Raw genomic sequence first — 21,915 nt, 5'->3', positions numbered from 1 at the left:
CATTGTCAACTGTAGGACCTTTAATATAGACGTGTGTGAGCCTTTCCAAATCATGTCCAATCAATTGAATTTACCACAGGTGGGCTCCAATCAAGTTGTAGAAACATCTCAAGGATGATCAATGGAAACAGGATGCACCCGAGCTCCATTTCGAGTCTCATAGCAAAGGGTCGGAATATTTATGTAAATAAGGTATCGGCTTTTTATTTAAAGATTTGCTAACATTTATAGACCTATTATTGTTTTGTCATTATGGGGTATTGCTTGTAGATTGATGAGGAAAACAAATGATGCAATCCCTTTTAGAATAAGGCTGTAACGTAACACATAAACAGTGAACGTGACTGAATAGTTTCCACGGTAACATGATATTGTGTAATAATGTGACCAGGTTTGATTGAATATTTAGTTAATGTTTATTATCCGTACATTTCAATGAACTAAACTAACACCAGGGAAATACGAGAGAGATTTAAACATGCATTATTATGATATTCTGGATTGACAGTTCAATTAACAAATACACAAATGCAAAACAATTCAAAAATTATCTCACCAGAAATCTAAATCCAATAAAAGCCAAACAAATGTAAATCCATAGTTGTAAAACACTAAACAGCAGGATTGTGCAGGAAGCCTACATATGGATGACAACACCATAAAACAGCTTCAAAATCAACAATATTTACAAGCAGTCACACATCTGTAATACTTCTGAGACTCTGGATTGTCTTGAGGGTATTGAGGAGGAGCATCCATGATTTAGGAGAAGGGATAGACCCTTCACACACACTCTGTTTCTCCACTAGCAACGGGGAGAGAGTGTGACATCATTATTCACCAGTCTTGTGTGCTATGAAGTCAGAACAACAACAGTCACAACTAAAGTGTATGCATCCCAAATGCCACTCTATTCCCTATAGGGCCAAAACTAGTGCACTTTGATGGGAAAGGGATGCCATTTGGGACACAGCCAGTGTTTTTTTTTGGGGGGGGGGGGGGGGTCTGGTGGTCGAAGGGTCTGGTGGGCGAGCAGAAAGAGATGTTCTTCTCTCAGCACTGTTCAAAGCCAGCCATCAGAGACAGGGCAAGGGACTCCACTATTAGAGAGAAGAGAGAAAAGACCGTCAGGACACCCCTCACAGCAGACGCCCCTCACAGCAGACGCCCCTCACAGCAGACGCCCCTCACAGCAGACGCCCCTCACAGCAGACGCCCCTCACAGCAGACGCCCCTCACAGCAGACGCCCCTCACAGCAGACGCCCCTCACAGCAGACGCCCCTCACAGCAGACACCCCTCACAGCAGACACCCCTCACAGCAGACACCCCTCACAGCAGACACCCCTCACAGCAGACACCCCTCACAGCAGACACCCCTCACACAAAAATCTTAATTTAACAGATCAGTGTGTAACTTACAGTGTGGAAATGACCCGCGGCAGACAGCTTTGTTTAGTATAGTCACGAGGAACATGTGACAGTTCTTGAAATCAGATTCCATCTTATCAATGGATTCGATCCTGGAAACGACAGAGGAACACAATTTTCAATGTTAATTCAAATCAAATTTGATTTGTCACATGCGGCAAAACACAAAAGGTAGCTTTATTTTATTTCACCTTTATTTAACCAGGTAGGCTAGTTGAGAACACCTTTATTTAACCAGGTGGCTAGTTGAGAACACCTTTATTTAACCAGGTAGGCTAGTTGAGAACAGCTTTATTTAACCAGGTAGGCTGGTAGAGAACACCTTTATTTAACCAGGTAGGCTAGTTGAGAACACCTCTATTTAACCAGGTAGGCTAGTTGAGAACACCTTTATTTAACCAGGTAGGCTAGTTGAGAACACCTTTATTTAACCAGGTAGGCTAGTTGAGAACACCTTTATTTAACCAGGTGGCTAGTTGAGAACACCTTTATTTAACCAGGTAGGCTAGTTGAGAACAGCTTTATTTAACCAGGTAGGCTGGTAGAGAACACCTTTATTTAACCAGGTAGGCTAGTTGAGAACACCTTTATTTAACCAGGTAGGCTAGTTGAGAACACCTTTATTTAACCAGGTAGGCTGGTAGAGAACACCTTTATTTAACCAGGTAGGCTAGTTGAGAACACCTCTATTTAACCAGGTAGGCTAGTTGAGAACACCTTTATTTAACCAGGTGGCTAGTTGAGAACACCTTTATTTAACCAGGTAGGCTAGTTGAGAACACCTTTATTTAACCAGGTAGGCTAGTTGAGAACACCTCTATTTAACCAGGTAGGCTAGTTGAGAACACCTCTATTTAACCAGGTAGGCTAGTTGAGAACAAGTTCTCATTTACAACTGCGACCTGGCCAAGATAAAGCAAAGCAGTGAGATACACATAAAATAAACAAACATACAGTCAATAATACAATAGAACAATCTATGTACAGTGTGTAGGGGAAACAGTCAATAATACAATAGAACGATCTATGTACAGTGTGTAGGGGAAACAGTCAATAATACAATAGAACGATCTATGTACAGTGTGTAGGGGAAACAGTCAATAATACAATAGAACGATCTATGTACAGTGTGTAGGGGAAACAGTCAGTAATACAATAGAACGATCTATGTACAGTGTGTAGGGGAAACAGTCAATAATACAATAGAACGATCTATGTACAGTGTGTAGGGGAAACAGTCAATAATATAATAGAACGATCTATGTACAGTGTGTAGGGGAAACAGTCAATAATATAATAGAACGATCTATGTACAGTGTGTAGGGGAAACAGTCAATAATATAATAGAACGATCTATGTACAGTGTGTAGGGGAAACAGTCAATAATATAATAGAACGATCTATGTACAGTGTGTAGGGGAAACAGTCAATAATATAATAGAACGATCTATGTACAGTGTGTAGGGGAAACAGTCAATAATATAATAGAACGATCTATGTACAGTGTGTAGGGGAAACAGTCAATAATACAATAGAACGATCTATGTACAGTGTGTAGGGGAAACAGTCAATAATACAATAGAACAATCTATGTACAGTGTGTAGGGAAAACAGTCAATAATACAATAGAACGATCTATGTACAGTGTGGAAACAGTCAATAATACAATAGAACAATCTATGTACAGTGTGTAGGGGAAACAGTCAATAATACAATAGAACGATCTATGTACAGTGTGTAGGGGAAACAGTCAATAATACAATAGAACGATCTATGTACAGTGTGTAGGGGAAACAGTCAATAATACAATAGAACGATCTATGTACAGTGTGTAGGGGAAACAGTCAATAATATAATAGAACGATCTATGTACAGTGTGTAGGGGAAACAGTCAATAATACAATAGAACGATCTATGTACAGTGTGTAGGGGAAACAGTCAATAATACAATAGAACAATCTATGTACAGTGTGTAGGGGAAACAGTCAATAATACAATAGAACGATCTATGTACAGTGTGGAAACAGTCAATAATACAATAGAACAATCTATGTACAGTGTGTAGGGGAAACAGTCAATAATACAATAGAACGATCTATGTACAGTGTGTAGGGGAAACAGTCAATAATACAATAGAACGATCTATGTACAGTGTGTAGGGGAAACAGTCAATAATACAATAGAACGATCTATGTACAGTGTGTAGGGGAAACAGTCAATAATACAATAGAACAATCTATGTACAGTGTGTAGGGGAAACAGTCAATAATACAATAGAACGATCTATGTACAGTGTGTAGGGGAAACAGTCAATAATACAATAGAACGATCTATGTACAGTGTGGAAACAGTCAATAATACAATAGAACGATCTATGTACAGTGTGTAGGGGAAACAGTCAATAATACAATAGAACGATCTATGTACAGTGTGTAGGGGAAACAGTCAATAATACAATAGAACGATCTATGTACAGTGTGTAGGGGAAACAGTCAATAATACAATAGAACAATCTATGTACAGTGTGTAGGGGAAACAGTCAATAATACAATAGAACGATCTATGTACAGTGTGTAGGGGAAACAGTCAATAATACAATAGAACGATCTATGTACAGTGTGGAAACAGTCAATAATACAATAGAACGATCTATGTACAGTGTGTAGGGGAAACAGTCAATAATACAATAGAACGATCTATGTACAGTGTGTAGGGGAAACAGTCAATAATACAATAGAACGATCTATGTACAGTGTGTAGGGGAAACAGTCAATAATACAATAGAACGATCTATGTACAGTGTGTAGGGGAAACAGTCAATAATATAATAGAACGATCTATGTACAGTGTGTAGGGGAAACAGTCAATAACACAATAGAACGATCTATGTACAGTGTGTAGGGGAAACAGTCAATAATACAATAGAACGATCTATGTACAGTGTGTAGGGGAAACAGTCAATAATACAATAGAACAATCTATGTACAGTGTGTAGGGGAAACAGTCAATAATACAATAGAACGATCTATGTACAGTGTGTAGGGGAAACAGACCAATAATACAATAGAACGATCTATGTACAGTGTGTAGGGGAAACAGTCAATAATACAATAGAACGATCTATGTACAGTGTGTAGGGGAAACAGTCAATAATACAATAGAACAATCTATGTACAGTGTGTAGGGGAAACAGTCAATAATACAATAGAACGATCTATGTACAGTGTGTAGGGGAAACAGTCAATAATACAATAGAACAATCTATGTACAGTGTGTAGGGGAAACAGTCAATAATACAATAGAACGATCTATGTACAGTGTGTAGGGGAAACAGTCAATAATACAATAGAACAATCTATGTACAGTGTGTAGGGGAAACAGTCAATAATACAATAGAACAATCTATGTACAGTGTGTAGGGGAAACAGTCAATAATACAATAGAACGATCTATGTACAGTGTGTAGGGGAAACAGTCAATAATACAATAGAACGATCTATGTACAGTGTGTAGGGGAAACAGTCAATAATACAATAGAACGATCTATGTACAGTGTGTAGGGGAAACAGTCAATAATACAATAGAACAATCTATGTACAGTGTGTAGGGGAAACAGTCAATAATACCATAGAACGATCTATGTACAGTGTGTAGGGGAAATGTAGTAAGATTAGGGAGGTAAGGTAATAAATAGGGCCATAGTGGCCAAGTAATCAATTTAGCAGATTAACAATGGAGTGATAGATGTCAAGATGATGATGTGCAAGTAGAGATACTGGGGTGCAAAAAAGTAAAAATAAATAACAAGGGGATGAGATAGTTGGATGGGCTATTTACAGATGTGTACAGGTGCAGTGATCCGTAAGCTGCTCTGACAGCTGATGCTTAAAGTTAGAGGGAGATATGAGTCTCCAGCTTGATTTTTGCAATTCGCTCATTTCACCTTACCATAAAACACTTACTTTACAAGCCCTTAAAGGTCTTGCTCACAACGGCTATGGAGAGCGTGATCAGACAGTCGTCCAGAACAGCTGGTGCTCTCATGCATGCTTCAGCGTTGCTTGCCTCGAAGCAAGCATAAAATACATTCAGTTCGTCTGGTTGCGTCACTGGAAAGTCAGCGGCTGGGTTTCCCTTAGTAGACCATTATAGTTTTCAAGCCCTGCCACATCCGGCGAGTGTCAGAGCCGGCGTAGTAGGATTCCGTGATGAGATCCTGAGGCCCATTGTCGTACCATTCATCCGCCTCCATCACCTCATGTTTCAGCATGATAATGCACAGCTCCATGTCGCAAGGATCTGTACACAATTCCTGGAAGCTGAACGTTTCCCAATTCTTCCTTGGCCTGCAGACTCACCAGACATGTCACCCATATCTGGTGAAAAGATTTGGGTCCTCAGATCCTCAAAAGGTTTTACAGCTGCACCATCGAGAGCATCATGACGTGTTGCATCACTGCCTGGTATGGCAACTGCTTGGCCTCCGACAGCAAGGCACTTCAGAGGGTAGTGCGTAGTCTAGGTCCAAGAGGATTCTTAACAGCTTCTGCCCCCAAGCCATAAGACTCCTGAACAGCTAATCGGCTACCCAGACTCCTGAACAGCTAATCGGCTACCCAGACTCCTGAACAGCTAATCGGCTACCCAGACTCCTCTTCTAAGCTGCTGATACTCTGTTATTATCTATGCAATCACTTAACTCAACCTACATGAAAATATTACCTAGACCTAGACTAGACTAGGTCTAGACTAGACCTAGACTGTACCGGTACCTTCTGTATATAGCCTCCACATTGACTCTGTACCGTAACACCCTGTATATAGCCTCCACATTGACTCTGTACCGGTACCCCCTGTATATAGCCTCCACATTGACTCTGTAACTGTACCCCCTGTATAGAGCCTCCACATTGACTCTGTACCGGTACCCCCTGTATATAGCCTCCAAATTGTACCGGTACCCCCTGTATATAGCCTCCAAATTGTACCGGTACCCCCTGTACATAGCCTCCACATTGACTCTGTACTGGGTACCCCCTGTATATAGTCTCCACATTGACTCTGTACCCCCTGTATATAGTCTCCACATTGACTCTGTACCGTAACACCCTGTATATAGCCTCCACATTGACTCTGTACCGGTACCTTCTGTATATAGCCTCCACATTGACTCTGTACCGTAACACCCTGTATATAGCCTCCACATTGACTCTGTACCGGTACCTTCTGTATATAGCCTCCACATTGACTCTGTACCTTCTGTATATAGCCTCCACATTGACTCTGTACCGGTACCTTCTGTATATAGCCTCCACATTGACTCTGTACCTTCTGTATATAGCCCCGCTATTGTTATTTACTGCGGCTCTTTAATCATTTGTTATTCCTATCTCATTATAAAATAAAAAAATGTAAGGTATTTTCTCAAAACTGTATTGTTGGTTAAGGGCTTGTAAGTAAGCGTTTCACTGTAAGGTCTACACCGGTTGTATTCGGCGCATGTGACAAATACAATTTGATCACACAGCCATTGAGAGGAACAACATTCCACAGTCGACAATCAACAACCTGATCGCTCAATGAGGCAAATGTTGGTCACACCAGACACTGACTGGTTTTCTGATCCACGTCTTTTTATTTTAAAGGTATCTGTGACCAACAGATGTATATCTGTATTCCCAGTCATGTGAAATCCATAGATTAGGGCCTAATTCATTCATTTCAATTGATTGATTTCCTGATATGAACTGGAACTCAGTAAAATCTTAAGACATTTTTGTTGCTTTTATAGTTTTGTTCAGTGTAATATTCCAACCGAGTGAGTAAACTACATGAAAACAAACATTTACATTTTTTAAATAATTTTCCTCACGAGAGGATAACGATATCTTAAAATCTGTGAAGATTATCTAATAGTTTTTACAAATGCAATTTACATTTAAGGAAACAAATACCCTGACCAGAGGATAACCATATCTTAACATTTCTGTTTAGGTTATTTTATAGTTTAATATTTAGTTTAATTTAACGGCAACACCAGCTATGTTCAAATCGCTGGAAGGAGGAAAACAATCGCAAAAAATTGGACTCGCCGTTGTTTCCAGGCATCATAAGGTGAGTACAGCGATGATTCTTACACTAATTAGCAGAATAACATTCATTGTAAAATGAAAAGCAAAGACCATCAGTGGTCCTTCGAGACAGATATACACTCTACTTAACAGAAACACATGAGATTGATTTTAATCATGGATGATTTCTCTAATAAATGACACCACTCACTTCCACGCTCCAAAGCCAACCTGCCAGCGGTCTGAGAAGATGAGGACCAGATTGAGAACCTTCATGATCGCCTCCTTCACAAAGCTCACCTGGAGACGAAACATCCCCAGTTACATTATGAAAACTAACATTAAATAATGTGATGCGTTCTGAATGCTCCAGTGTTGATCTCTGCAGGGGTTCTGTGTTTTCTCTAGCAGGACTGCATCACCTTCCCTCATGAGATGGAACATTTCTCCATGGGGAGACTGGGACAGCTTCACTTACTCATGGGGGACAGCTATACCTCTGGACGACAGGTATACATCTAGCAGGACAGGTATACATCTAGCAGGACAGGTATACATCTAGCAGGACAGGTATACATCTAGCAGGACAGGTATACATCTAGCAGGACAGGTATACATCTAGCAGACAGGTATACATCTAGCAGACAGGTATACATCTAGCAGACAGGTATACATCTAGCAGGACAGGTATACATCTAGCAGACAGGTATACATCTAGCAGACAGGTATACATCTAGCAGGACAGGTATACATCTAGCAGGACAGGTATACATCTAGCAGACAGGTATACATCTAGCAGACAGGTATACATCTAGCAGGACAGGTATACATCTAGCAGGACAGGTATACATCTAGCAGGACAGGTATACATCTAGCAGGACAGGTATACATCTAGCAGACAGGTATACATCTAGCAGACAGGTATACATCTAGCAGACAGGTGTACATCTAGCGGACAGGTATACATCTAGCGGACAGGTATACATCTAGCGGACAGGTATACATCTAGCGGACAGGTATACATCTAGCAGACAGGTATACATCTAGCGGACAGGTATCTGTAGCAAAGGTAGACCAGTATCTAGTAGTACAGCTATCGAGTGGACAGGTATCTGTAGCAAAGTTAGACCAGTATCTAGTAGTACAGCTATCGAGTGGACAGGTATCTGTAGCAAAGGTAGACCAGTATCTAGTAGTACAGCTATTGAGTGGACAGGTATCTGTAGCAAAGGTAGACCAGTATCTAGTAGTACAGCTATCGAGTGGACAGGTATCTGTAGCAAAGGTAGACCAGTATCTAGTAGTACAGCTATTGAGTGGACAGGTATCTGTAGCAAAGGTAGACCAGTATCTAGTAGTACAGCTATTGAGTGGACAGGTATCTGTAGCAAAGGTAGACCAGTATCTAGTAGTACAGCTATCGAGTGGACAGGTATTGTCAAACATCTCATTCCAATATTATGGGCATTAATATGGAGTTGATCCCTCCTTTGTTGCTGTAACAGCCTCCACTCTTCTGGGAAGGCTTTAATATGGAGTTGATCCTTCCTTTGTTGCTGTAACAGCCTCCACTCTTCTGGGAAGGCTTTAATATGGAGTTGGTCCCTCCTTTGTTGCTATAACAGCCTCCACTCTTCTGGGAAGGCTTTAATATGGAGTTGGTCCCCCCCCTTTGCTGCTATAACAGCCTCCACTCTTCTGGGAAGGCTTTAATATGGAGTTGATCCCTCCGTTGTTGCTATAACAGCCTCCACTCTTCTGGGAAGGCTTTAATATGGAGTTGGTCCCTCCTTTGCTGCTATAACAGCCTCCACTCTTGTGGGATGGCTTTCCACTATGTTGGACATGTGCACTATAAGAGCTCAGTGACCTTCAACATGGGTAGCACCTTCATAGGATGCTACCTTTCCAACAAGTCATTTCGATTACATTTCTGCCCTGCTGGATCTGCCCAGGTCAACAGTAAGTGCAGTTATTGTGAAGTGGAAATGTAAAGGAGCATCAACGGCTCAGCTGCAAAGTGGTAGGCCACACAAGCTCACAGAACGGCACCGCCGAATGCTGCAGCACTTAAGAGTAGTCTGTCCTCAGTTGCAACACTCACTACAGAGTTCCAAACTGCCACTGGAAGCAACGTCAGCACAATAACTGTTAGTCTGGAGATTCATGAAATGGGTTTTCGTGGCCGAGCAGCCGCACACAAGCCTAAGATCACCATGAGCAATGCCAAGCGTCGGCTGGAGTGGTGTAAAACTCGCCGCCATTGGACTCTGGAGCAGTGGAAACACGTTCTCTGGAGTGATGAATCACGCTTCACCATCTGGCAGTCCGAAGGACAAATCTGGTTTTGGCGGATGCCAGGAGAACGCTACCTGCCCCAATGCATGGTGCCAACTGTAAAGTTTGGTGGAGGAGGAATAATGGTCTGGGTCTGTTTTTCATGGTTCAGGCCCCTTAGTTCCAGTGAAGGGAAATCTTAACGCTACAGTATACAATGACATTCTAGATGATTCTGTGCTTCCAACTTTGTGGCAACAGTTTGGGGAAGGACCTTTCCTGTTTCAGCATGACAATGGCCCCGTGCACAAAGCCTGGTCCGTACATAAATGGTTTGTCGAGATCGGTGTGAAAGAACTTGACTGGCCTGCACAGAGCCCTGACCTCAACCCCATCAAAACCTTTGGGATGAATTGGAACGCTGACTGTGAGCCAGGCCTAATCGTCCAACATCGGTGCCCGATCTCACTAATGCTCGTGGCTGAATGGAAGCAAGTCCCCTCAGCAATGTTCCAACATCTAGTGGAAAGCCTTTCCAGAAGGATGCTGTTATAGCAGCAAAGGGGCACCAATCCATAGGCATTAGAATGAGATGTTTGACGAGCAGGTGTCCACATACTGTTGGGTAATATAGTGTATATAGTGGATCAGTATCTATAAGACAGGTATCCATCTTACCTTCTCTCGCAATAGACAACGGTCGTGGATAGTGGACAGGTATCTGTAGTGGATCTTAATCAGCTGGTCCAGGTCTTTAGCCTCCTGGACTTGGTGCTGGAACTCCAGACCAGTGCTGTGAAGAATCTAACAAGACAGGGATATCGCCAAGTTTAGATAGAACGTTTAGATATTGACCAGAAATCTATCTAGACATGTAATATGATTAGAGCTCCATACAGATGCCTGATGGGAAACTTCTGAACTACAACTAGCGCGACAACTAGAGCTACACTACAACAGCACTACACCTAGCCTAGCACTACACCTAGCCGAGCACTACACCTAGCCGAGCACTACACCTAGCCTAGCACTACACCTAGCCTAGCACTACAACTATCCTAGCACTACACCTAGCCTAGCACTACACCTAGCACTTCAACTAGACTAGCACTTCAACTAGAGCTACACTACAACAGCACTACACCTAGCCTAGCACTACACCTAGCACTTCAACTAGACTAGCACTTCAACTAGACTAGCACTTCAACTAGACTAGCACTTCAACTAGAGCTACACTACAACTAGACTAGCACTTCAACTAGAGCTACACTACAACAGCACTACACCTAGCCTAGCACTACACCTAGCCTTTCAACTAGACTAGCACTACAACTAGACTAGCACTACAACTAGACTAGCACTTCAACTAGACTAGCACTTCAACTAGAGCTACACTACAACTAGACTAGCACTTCAACTAGAGCTACACTACAACAGCACTACACCTAGCCTAGCACTACACCTAGCACTTCAACTAGACTAGCACTTCAACTAGACTAGCACTTCAACAAGAGCTACACTACAACTAGACTAGCACTTCAACTAGAGCTACACTACAACAACACTACACCTAGCCTAGCACTACACCTAGCCTTTCAACTAGACTAGCACTACAACTAGACTAGCACTTCAACTAGAGCTACACTACAACAGCACTACACCTAGACTAGCACTAGACCTAGACTAGCACTTCAACTAGAGCTACACTACAACAGCACTACACCTAGCCTAGCACTACAACTATCCTAGCACTACACCTAGCACTACAACTACACTAGCACTACAACTAGACTAGCACTTCAACTAGACTAGCACTTCAACTAGACTAGCACTTCAACTAGACTAGCACTTCAACTAGACTAGCACTTCAACTAGACTAGCACTTCAACTAGAGCTACACTACAACAGCACTACACCTAGCCTAGCACTACAACTATCCTAGCACTACACCTAGCCCAGCACTACAACTAGACCAGCACTACAACTAGACCAGCACTACAACTAGACTAGCACTTCAACTAGAGCTACACTACAACAGCACTACAACTAGCCTAGCACTACACCTCGACTAGCACTACAACTAGCGCTACAACTCGAGTTACACTACAACAGCACTACACCTAGCCTAGAACTACAACTAGCCTAGCACTAGACTAGCACTACACCTAGCCTTTCAACTAGACTAGCACTACAACTAGACTAGCACTACAACTAGACTAGCACTACAACTAGACTAGCACTACAACTAGACTAGCACTACAACTAGACTAGCACTACAACTAGACTAGCACTACAACTAGACCAGCACTACACCTAGCCTAGCACTACACCTAGCCTAGCACTACAACTAGCACTAGACCTACACTACAACACCTAGCCTAGCACTACAACTAGCCTTGCCTAGCACTACACTTAGCCTAGTACTACAACTAGCCTGGCACTACACTTAGACTAGAACTACAACTAGCACTACACCTAGCCTAGCACTACAACTAGCGCTAGACCTACATTACAACACCTAGCCTAGCACTACAACTAGCCTTGCCTAGCACTACACTTAGCCTAGAACTACAACTAGCCTAGCACTACACCTAGACTGGCACTACACCTAGACTAGAACTACAACTAGTCTAGTACTGGCTACTTCTATCTCTTCCAATGATGACCTTTGAACTTGACTAGGAGTAATACATGTCCACTTACTCTAGTCATGTCCACTATGTCTCAGACTTCTTACCCTAGTCATGTTCACGGTCTCAGACAACCTCTTACCCTGGTCACAATGTAGTTGTGGAGGCTGTTGACAAAGTGCATCAGTTTGACCCTCAGCAGAAACATCCTGTGGATCTGCTGGTTGATTGGCTCTTTAGCCTTCACCTCCTCTGGTGTCCCTTCCAACCGCTTAGCTGCTACTGTCAAATCTAGAGGAGGAAACAATCCAACATTAATTAACACCCGTGGTGTGGTCATGACGTTCACAAATCCCTGATGTTTTGAGAGAATCTTCTTATTTGACCTTTATACATTTGGAATATATTTGATTGTGAATCAGGCGGATTACCAGGATGCGCTGACAAGCTGGCAAGTGTCTTCACTGGCATTTTCAACCTCTCCCTGTCCCAGTCTGTAATACCAACATGTTTCAGGCAGACCACTATAGTGCCTGTGCCGAAGAACGCCAAGCTAACCTGTCTAAATGACCATCGCCCCCCCGTAGCACTAACATCTGTAGCCATGAAATGCTTTTAAAAGACTGGTCATGGTTCACATCAACACCAGCATCCCAGAAACCCTGGACCCACTCCAATTCACATACTGTTTTTTACCATGTGTTTTTTAGTCCAAATTAACGGTTTCTAATAATAGTCCAGTTGCTTATGAAAAGGACTTGTTCAGAAATATAGGAACGTTCTGGAATAGACATCTGTTGGAGAAGGAAAACCATCTTGATGGCATTAACTCTTCCCAGCAGGGATAAGGGGAACGTTCTGGAATAGATATCTGTTGGAGAAGGAAAACCATCTTGATGGCATTAACTCTTCCCAGCAGGGATAAGGGGAACGTTCTGGAATAGATATCTGTTGGAGAAGGAAAACCATCTTGATGGCATTAACTCTTCCCAGCAGGGATAAGGGGAACGTTCTGGAATAGATATCTGTTGGAGAAGGAAAACCATCTTGATGGCATTAACTCTTCCCAGTAGGGAGGAACTGTATGTTGGTTTTGAATTGATCCATCTGAGGGGGGAAATTAGCTTAAAAAACATAACAGTACAGTTTTGTAATTTTCAATTCCCAGGTAGGGAAACTTTTCTAAGGTCATCTTAAAACAGGAGATATTCCAGTCAAGAAGGGTCCTGTTCTTGAACGGACATCAATTCACTATTCCAAATCATTATGTGTTGTTATATGTTTCCTTGTGTCCATTATCAATAAAGTTTATAGAATTGAAATTCAAAGTGAGAGAAAGACAAGGAGAGAGACAGAGGGGGGGACAGAGAGAAAGAGAGCGAGAAAGAGAGAAAGAGAGAGAGGGGAGAGAGAGAGAGAGAGAGAGAGAGAGAGAAGAGGGGAGAAAAAGAGAGAGAGGTGCGGGGCAGAATGACAGAGACAGCGTAATACTAGACCTACCACTGAATGCCAGCGTGTCCAGACTGTATTTGGCCCATTTGATCTGCAGCAGCAGCAGGAACACCTGGTTGTAGATCCTCTGACACTCTGAGCTGACCACAATGTCAACAGGCCAGGGCACCTTCAGGACAACCCACAAGAGAAACATAGAATCAATCCCAAATGGCACTCTGAACTGTTTAGTGCACTAAGTCCCATATTCCTGTGTTTTCTGATACCTACAAATGGTCAAATTAACTTGAAAATAGGGATTTGGACCAGGGCCCATAAGTAGTGCACTATATAGGGAATAGGGTGCTGTTTGGGGAGGTACACTAGTCACATTTCATCTACTGCAGAGTAAGAGTATAGTGTGGCTGCTGATTCATCTAACCCCTGACCTTTCCCCCCCAGACTAAAGATCCAGAAGCTTCTGTACACCATCTCTGCTTTACTCGTGGAGAACAGGCTGCTCTGGCCAATGAATGGTGCTCCATTTAATCAAGTCAGATCAAAGCTGAATCAGTCTGCAAGTTCACACAATGATCGTGTTCTACATAACAGAACCCAATACAATAGCATTGTATAACGCTACGTTATCATGTAGCCGAAACTCCACAGCGCGAGCTACTAGGCAAAATACACAGAGGCTATGCTACAGTTTACCACCATCTGTTCTATAATAGAGGCTATGCTACAGTTTACCACCACCTGTTCTATAATAGAGGCTATGCTACAGTTTACCACCATCTGTTCTATAATAGAGGCTACGCTACAGTTTACCACCACCTGTTCTATAATAGAGGCTACGCTACAGTTTACCACCACCTGTTCTATAATAGAGGCTACGCTACAGTTTACCACCATCTGTTCTATAATAGAGGCTACGCTACAGTTTACCACCACCTGTTCTATAATAGAGGCTACGCTACAGTTTACCACCATCTGTTCTATAATAGAGGCTACGCTACAGTTTACCATCATCTGTTCTATAATAGAGGCTACGCTACAGTTTACCATCATCTGTTCTATAATAGAGGCTACGCTACAGTTTACCACCACCTGTTCTATAATAGAGGCTACGCTACAGTTTACCACCACCTGTTCTATAATAGAGGCTACGCTACAGTTTACCACCATCTGTTCTATAATAGAGGCTACGCTACAGTTTACCACCATCTGTTCTATAATAGAGGCTACGCTACAGTTTACCACCATCTGTTCTATAATAGAGGCTACGCTACAGTTTACCACCACCTGTTCTATAATAGAGGCTACGCTACAGTTTACCACCACCTGTTCTATAATAGAGGCTACGCTACAGTTTACCACCACCTGTTCTATAATAGAGGCTATGCTACAGTTTACCACCACCTGTTCTATAATAGAGGCTATGCTACAGTTTACCACCACCTGTTCTATAATAGAGGCTATGCTACAGTTTACCACCACCTGTTCTATAATAGAGGCTATGCTACAGTTTACCACCACCTGTTCTATAATAGAGGCTATGCTACAGTTTACCACCACCTGTTCTATAATAGAGGCTATGCTACAGTTTACCACCACCTGTTCTATAATAGAGGCTATGCTACAGTTTACCACCACCTGTTCTATAATAGAGGCTATGCTACAGTTTACCACCATCTGTTCTATAATAGAGGCTATGCTACAGTTTACCACCATCTGTTCTATAATAGAGGCTATGCTACAGTTTACCACCATCTGTTCTATAATAGAGGCTATGCTACAGTTTACCACCATCTGTTCTATAATAGAGGCTATGCTACAGTTTACCACCATCTGTTCTATAATAGAGGCTATGCTACAGTTTACCACCATCTGTTCTATAATAGAGGCTATGCTACAGTTTACCACCATCTGTTCTATAATAGAGGCTATGCTACAGTTTACCACCATCTGTTCTATAATAGAGGCTATGCTACAGTTTACCACCATCTGTTCTATAATAGAGGCTATGCTACAGTTTACCACCATCTGTTCTATAATAGAGGCTATGCTACAGTTTACCACCATCTGTTCTATAATAGAGGCTATGCTACAGTTTACCACCATCTGTTCTATAATAGAGGCTATGCTACAGTTTACCACCATCTGTTCTATAATAGAGGCTATGCTACAGTTTACCACCATCTGTTCTATAATAGAGGCTATGCTACAGTTTACCACCATCTGTTCTATAATAGAGGCTATGCTACAGTTTACCACCATCTGTTCTATAATAGAGGCTATGCTACAGTTTACCACCATCTGTTCTATAATAGAGGCTATGCTACAGTTTACCACCATCTGTTCTATAATAGAGGCTATGCTACAGTTTACCACCATCTGTTCTATAATAGAGGCTATGCTACAGTTTACCACCATCTGTTCTATAATAGAGGCTATGCTACAGTTTACCACCATCTGTTCTATAATAGAGGCTATGCTACAGTTTACCACCATCTGTTCTATAATAGAGGCTATGCTACAGTTTACCACCATCTGTTCTATAATAGAGGCTATGCTACAGTTTACCACCATCTGTTCTATAATAGAGGCTATGCTACAGTTTACCACCATCTGTTCTATAATAGAGGCTATGCTACAGTTTACCACCATCTGTTCTATAATAGAGGCTATGCTACAGTTTACCACCATCTGTTCTATAATAGAGGCTATGCTACAGTTTACCACCACCTGTTCTATAATAGAGGCTATGCTACAGTTTACCACCACCTGTTCTATAATAGAGGCTATGCTACAGTTTACCACCACCTGTTCTATAATAGAGGCTATGCTACAGTTTACCACCACCTGTTCTATAATAGAGGCTATGCTACAGTTTACCACCACCTGTTCTATAATAGAGGCTATGCTACAGTTTACCACCACCTGTTCTATAATAGAGGCTATGCTACAGTTTACCACCACCTGTTCTATAATAGAGGCTATGCTACAGTTTACCACCACCTGTTCTATAATAGAGGCTATGCTACAGTTTACCACCACCTGTTCTATAATAGAGGCTATGCTACAGTTTACCACCACCTGTTCTATAATAGAGGCTATGCTACAGTTTACCACCCACCTGTTCTATAATAGAGGCTATGCTACAGTTTACCACCACCTGTTCTATAATAGAGGCTATGCTACAGTTTACCACCACCTGTTCTATAATAGAGGCTATGCTACAGTTTACCACCACCTGTTCTATAATAGAGGCTATGCTACAGTTTACCACCACCTGTTCTATAATAGAGGCTATGTTACAGTTTACCACCACCTGTTCTATAATAGAGGCTATGCTACAGTTTACCACCACCTGTTCTATAATAGAGGCTATGCTACAGTTTACCACCATCTGTTCTATAAGAGGCTATGCTACAGTTTACCACCATCTGTTCTATAATAGAGGCTATGCTACAGTTTACCACCATCTGTTCTATAATAGAGGCTATGCTACAGTTTACCACCATCTGTTCTATAATAGAGGCTATGCTACAGTTTACCACCATCTGTTCTATAATAGAGGCTATCTATGCTATGCTACAGTTTACCACCATCTGTTCTATAATAGAGGCTATGCTACAGTTTACCACCATCTGTTCTATAATAGAGGCTATGCTACAGTTTACCACCATCTGTTCTATAATAGAGGCTATGCTACAGTTTACCACCATCTGTTCTATAATAGAGGCTATGCTACAGTTTACCACCATCTGTTCTATAATAGAGGCTATGCTACAGTTTACCACCATCTGTTCTATAATAGAGGCTATGCTACAGTTTACCACCATCTGTTCTATAATAGAGGCTATGCTACAGTTTACCACCATCTGTTCTATAATAGAGGCTATGCTACAGTTTACCACCATCTGTTCTATAATAGAGGCTATGCTACAGTTTACCACCATCTGTTCTATAATAGAGGCTATGCTACAGTTTACCACCATCTGTTCTATAATAGAGGCTATGCTACAGTTTACCACCATCTGTTCTATAATAGAGGCTATGCTACAGTTTACCACCATCTGTTCTATAATAGAGGCTATGCTACAGTTTACCACCATCTGTTCTATAATAGAGGCTATGCTACAGTTTACCACCATCTGTTCTATAATAGAGGCTATGCTACAGTTTACCACCATCTGTTCTATAATAGAGGCTATGCTACAGTTTACCACCATCTGTTCTATAATAGAGGCTATGCTACAGTTTACCACCATCTGTTCTATAATAGAGGCTATGCTACAGTTTACCACCATCTGTTCTATAATAGAGGCTATGCTACAGTTTACCACCATCTGTTCTATAATAGAGGCTATGCTACAGTTTACCACCATCTGTTCTATAATAGAGGCTATGCTACAGTTTACCACCATCTGTTCTATAATAGAGGCTATGCTACAGTTTACCACCACCTGTTCTATAATAGAGGCTATGCTACAGTTTACCACCACCTGTTCTATAATAGAGGCTATGCTACAGTTTACCACCACCTGTTCTATAATAGAGGCTATGCTACAGTTTACCACCACCTGTTCTATAATAGAGGCTATGCTACAGTTTACCACCACCTGTTCTATAATAGAGGCTATGCTACAGTTTACCACCACCTGTTCTATAATAGAGGCTATGCTACAGTTTACCACCACCTGTTCTATAATAGAGGCTATGCTACAGTTTACCACCACCTGTTCTATAATAGAGGCTATGCTACAGTTTACCACCACCTGTTCTATAATAGAGGCTATGCTACAGTTTACCACCACCTGTTCTATAATAGAGGCTATGCTACAGTTTACCACCACCTGTTCTATAATAGAGGCTATGCTACAGTTTACCACCACCTGTTCTATAATAGAGGCTATGCTACAGTTTACCACCACCTGTTCTATAATAGAGGCTATGCTACAGTTTACCACCACCTGTTCTATAATAGAGGCTATGTTACAGTTTACCACCACCTGTTCTATAATAGAGGCTATGCTACAGTTTACCACCACCTGTTCTATAATAGAGGCTATGCTACAGTTTACCACCATCTGTTCTATAAGAGGCTATGCTACAGTTTACCACCATCTGTTCTATAATAGAGGCTATGCTACAGTTTACCACCATCTGTTCTATAATAGAGGCTATGCTACAGTTTACCACCATCTGTTCTATAATAGAGGCTATGCTACAGTTTACCACCATCTGTTCTATAATAGAGGCTATGCTACAGTTTACCACCATCTGTTCTATAATAGAGGCTATGCTACAGTTTACCACCATCTGTTCTATAATAGAGGCTATGCTACAGTTTACCACCATCTGTTCTATAATAGAGGCTATGCTACAGTTTACCACCATCTGTTCTATAATAGAGGCTATGCTACAGTTTACCACCATCTGTTCTATAATAGAGGCTATGCTACAGTTTACCACCATCTGTTCTATAATAGAGGCTATGCTACAGTTTACCACCATCTGTTCTATAATAGAGGCTATGCTACAGTTTACCACCATCTGTTCTATAATAGAGGCTATGCTACAGTTTACCACCATCTGTTCTATAATAGAGGCTATGCTACAGTTTACCACCATCTGTTCTATAATAGAGGCTATGCTACAGTTTACCACCATCTGTTCTATAATAGAGGCTATGCTACAGTTTACCACCATCTGTTCTATAATAGAGGCTATGCTACAGTTTACCACCATCTGTTCTATAATAGAGGCTATGCTACAGTTTACCACCATCTGTTCTATAATAGAGGCTATGCTACAGTTTACCACCATCTGTTCTATAATAGAGGCTATGCTACAGTTTACCACCATCTGTTCTATAATAGAGGCTATGCTACAGTTTACCACCATCTGTTCTATAATAGAGGCTATGCTACAGTTTACCACCATCTGTTCTATAATAGAGGCTATGCTACAGTTTACCACCATCTGTTCTATAATAGAGGCTATGCTACAGTTTACCACCATCTGTTCTATAATAGAGGCTATGCTACAGTTTACCACCATCTGTTCTATAATAGAGGCTATGCTACAGTTTACCACCATCTGTTCTATAATAGAGGCTATGCTACAGTTTACCACCATCTGTTCTATAATAGAGGCTATGCTACAGTTGACCACCATCTGTTCTATAATAGAGGCTATGCTACAGTTGACCACCATCTGTTCTATAATAGAGGCTATGCTACAGTTGACCACCATCTGTTCTATAATAGAGGCTATGCTACAGTTTACCACCATCTGTTCTATAATAGAGGCTATGCTACAGTTTACCACCATCTGTTCTATAATAGAGGCTATGCTACAGTTTACCACCATCTGTTCTATAATAGAGGCTATGCTACAGTTTACCACCATCTGTTCTATAATAGAGGCTATGCTACAGTTTACCACCATCTGTTCTATAATAGAGGCTATGCTACAGTTTACCACCATCTGTTCTATAATAGAGGCTATGCTACAGTTTACCACCATCTGTTCTATAATAGAGGCTATGCTACAGTTTACCACCATCTGTTCTATAATAGAGGCTATGCTACAGTTTACCACCATCTGTTCTATAATAGAGGCTATGCTACAGTTTACCACCATCTGTTCTATAATAGAGGCTATGCTACAGTTTACCACCACCTGTTCTATAATAGAGGCTATGCTACAGTTTACCATCATCTGTTCTATAATAGAGGCTATGCTACAGTTTACCACCATCTGTTCTATAATAGAGGCTATGCTACAGTTTACCACCACCTGTTCTATAATAGAGGCTATGCTACAGTTTACCACCACCTGTTCTATAATAGAGGCTATGCTACAGTTTACCACCATCTGTTCTATAATAGAGGCTATGCTACAGTTTACCACCATCTGTTCTATAATAGAGGCTATGCTACAGTTTACCATCATCTGTTCTATAATAGAGGCTATGCTACAGTTTACCACCACCTGTTCTATAATAGAGGCTATGCTACAGTTTACCACCACCTGTTCTATAATAGAGGCTATGCTACAGTTTACCACCATCTGTTCTATAATAGAGGCTATGCTACAGTTTACCATCATCTGTTCTATAATAGAGGCTATGCTACAGTTTACCACCACCTGTTCTATAATAGAGGCTATGCTACAGTTTACCACCATCTGTTCTATAATAGAGGCTATGCTACAGTTTACCACCATCTGTTCTATAATAGAGGCTATGCTACAGTTTACCACCATCTGTTCTATAATAGAGGCTATGCTACAGTTTACCACCATCTGTTCTATAATAGAGGCTATGCTACAGTTTACCACCATCTGTTCTATAATAGAGGCTATGCTACAGTTTACCACCATCTGTTCTATAATAGAGGCTATGCTACAGTTTACCACCATCTGTTCTATAATAGAGGCTATGCTACAGTTTACCACCATCTGTTCTATAATAGAGGCTATGCTACAGTTTACCACCATCTGTTCTATAATAGAGGCTATGCTACAGTTTACCACCATCTGTTCTATAATAGAGGCTATGCTACAGTTTACCACCATCTGTTCTATAATAGAGGCTATGCTACAGTTTACCACCATCTGTTCTATAATAGAGGCTATGCTACAGTTTACCACCATCTGTTCTATAATAGAGGCTATGCTACAGTTTACCACCATCTGTTCTATAATAGAGGCTATGCTACAGTTTACCATCATCTGTTCTATAATAGAGGCTATGCTACAGTTTACCACCATCTGTTCTATAATAGAGGCTATGCTACAGTTTACCACCATCTGTTCTATAATAGAGGCTATGCTACAGTTTACCACCATCTGTTCTATAATAGAGGCTATGCTACAGTTTACCACCATCTGTTCTATAATAGAGGCTATGCTACAGTTTACCACCATCTGTTCTATAATAGAGGCTATGCTACAGTTTACCACCACCTGTTCTATAATAGAGGCTATGCTACAGTTTACCACCATCTGTTCTATAATAGAGGCTATGCTACAGTTTACCACCATCTGTTCTATAATAGAGGC

The 21,915-nt window shown here is 41.4% G+C and overlaps 1 protein-coding gene across 4 annotated transcripts in view; it reads right to left on the bottom strand.

The window, feature by feature from the left end:
• Positions 1-397: 397 nt before the first annotated feature.
• Positions 398-21,915, bottom strand: part of tubgcp5 (tubulin gamma complex component 5) — a 55,790-nt gene continuing 34,272 nt past the window's right edge. For all 4 annotated transcript variants that reach the window (XM_031822265.1, XM_031822266.1, XM_031822267.1 and 1 more), the window contains exons 18-23: positions 13,909-14,029; positions 12,551-12,699; positions 10,457-10,582; positions 7,713-7,801; positions 1,422-1,522; positions 398-1,100 (exon numbers count right to left, since the gene is read on the bottom strand). In XM_031822265.1, coding sequence (XP_031678125.1) covers positions 1,054-1,100; positions 1,422-1,522; positions 7,713-7,801; positions 10,457-10,582; positions 12,551-12,699; positions 13,909-14,029 — 633 coding nt within the window. In that variant the 3' untranslated portion in view covers positions 398-1,053. The remainder of the gene's footprint in view (positions 1,101-1,421; positions 1,523-7,712; positions 7,802-10,456; positions 10,583-12,550; positions 12,700-13,908; positions 14,030-21,915) is intronic.

Source organism: Oncorhynchus kisutch, linkage group LG4, assembly GCF_002021735.2.
Source record: "Oncorhynchus kisutch isolate 150728-3 linkage group LG4, Okis_V2, whole genome shotgun sequence".
Classification (NCBI taxonomy): Eukaryota; Metazoa; Chordata; class Actinopteri; order Salmoniformes; family Salmonidae; genus Oncorhynchus; species Oncorhynchus kisutch.
This window is presented reverse-complemented; position numbering and strand designations above follow the sequence as displayed.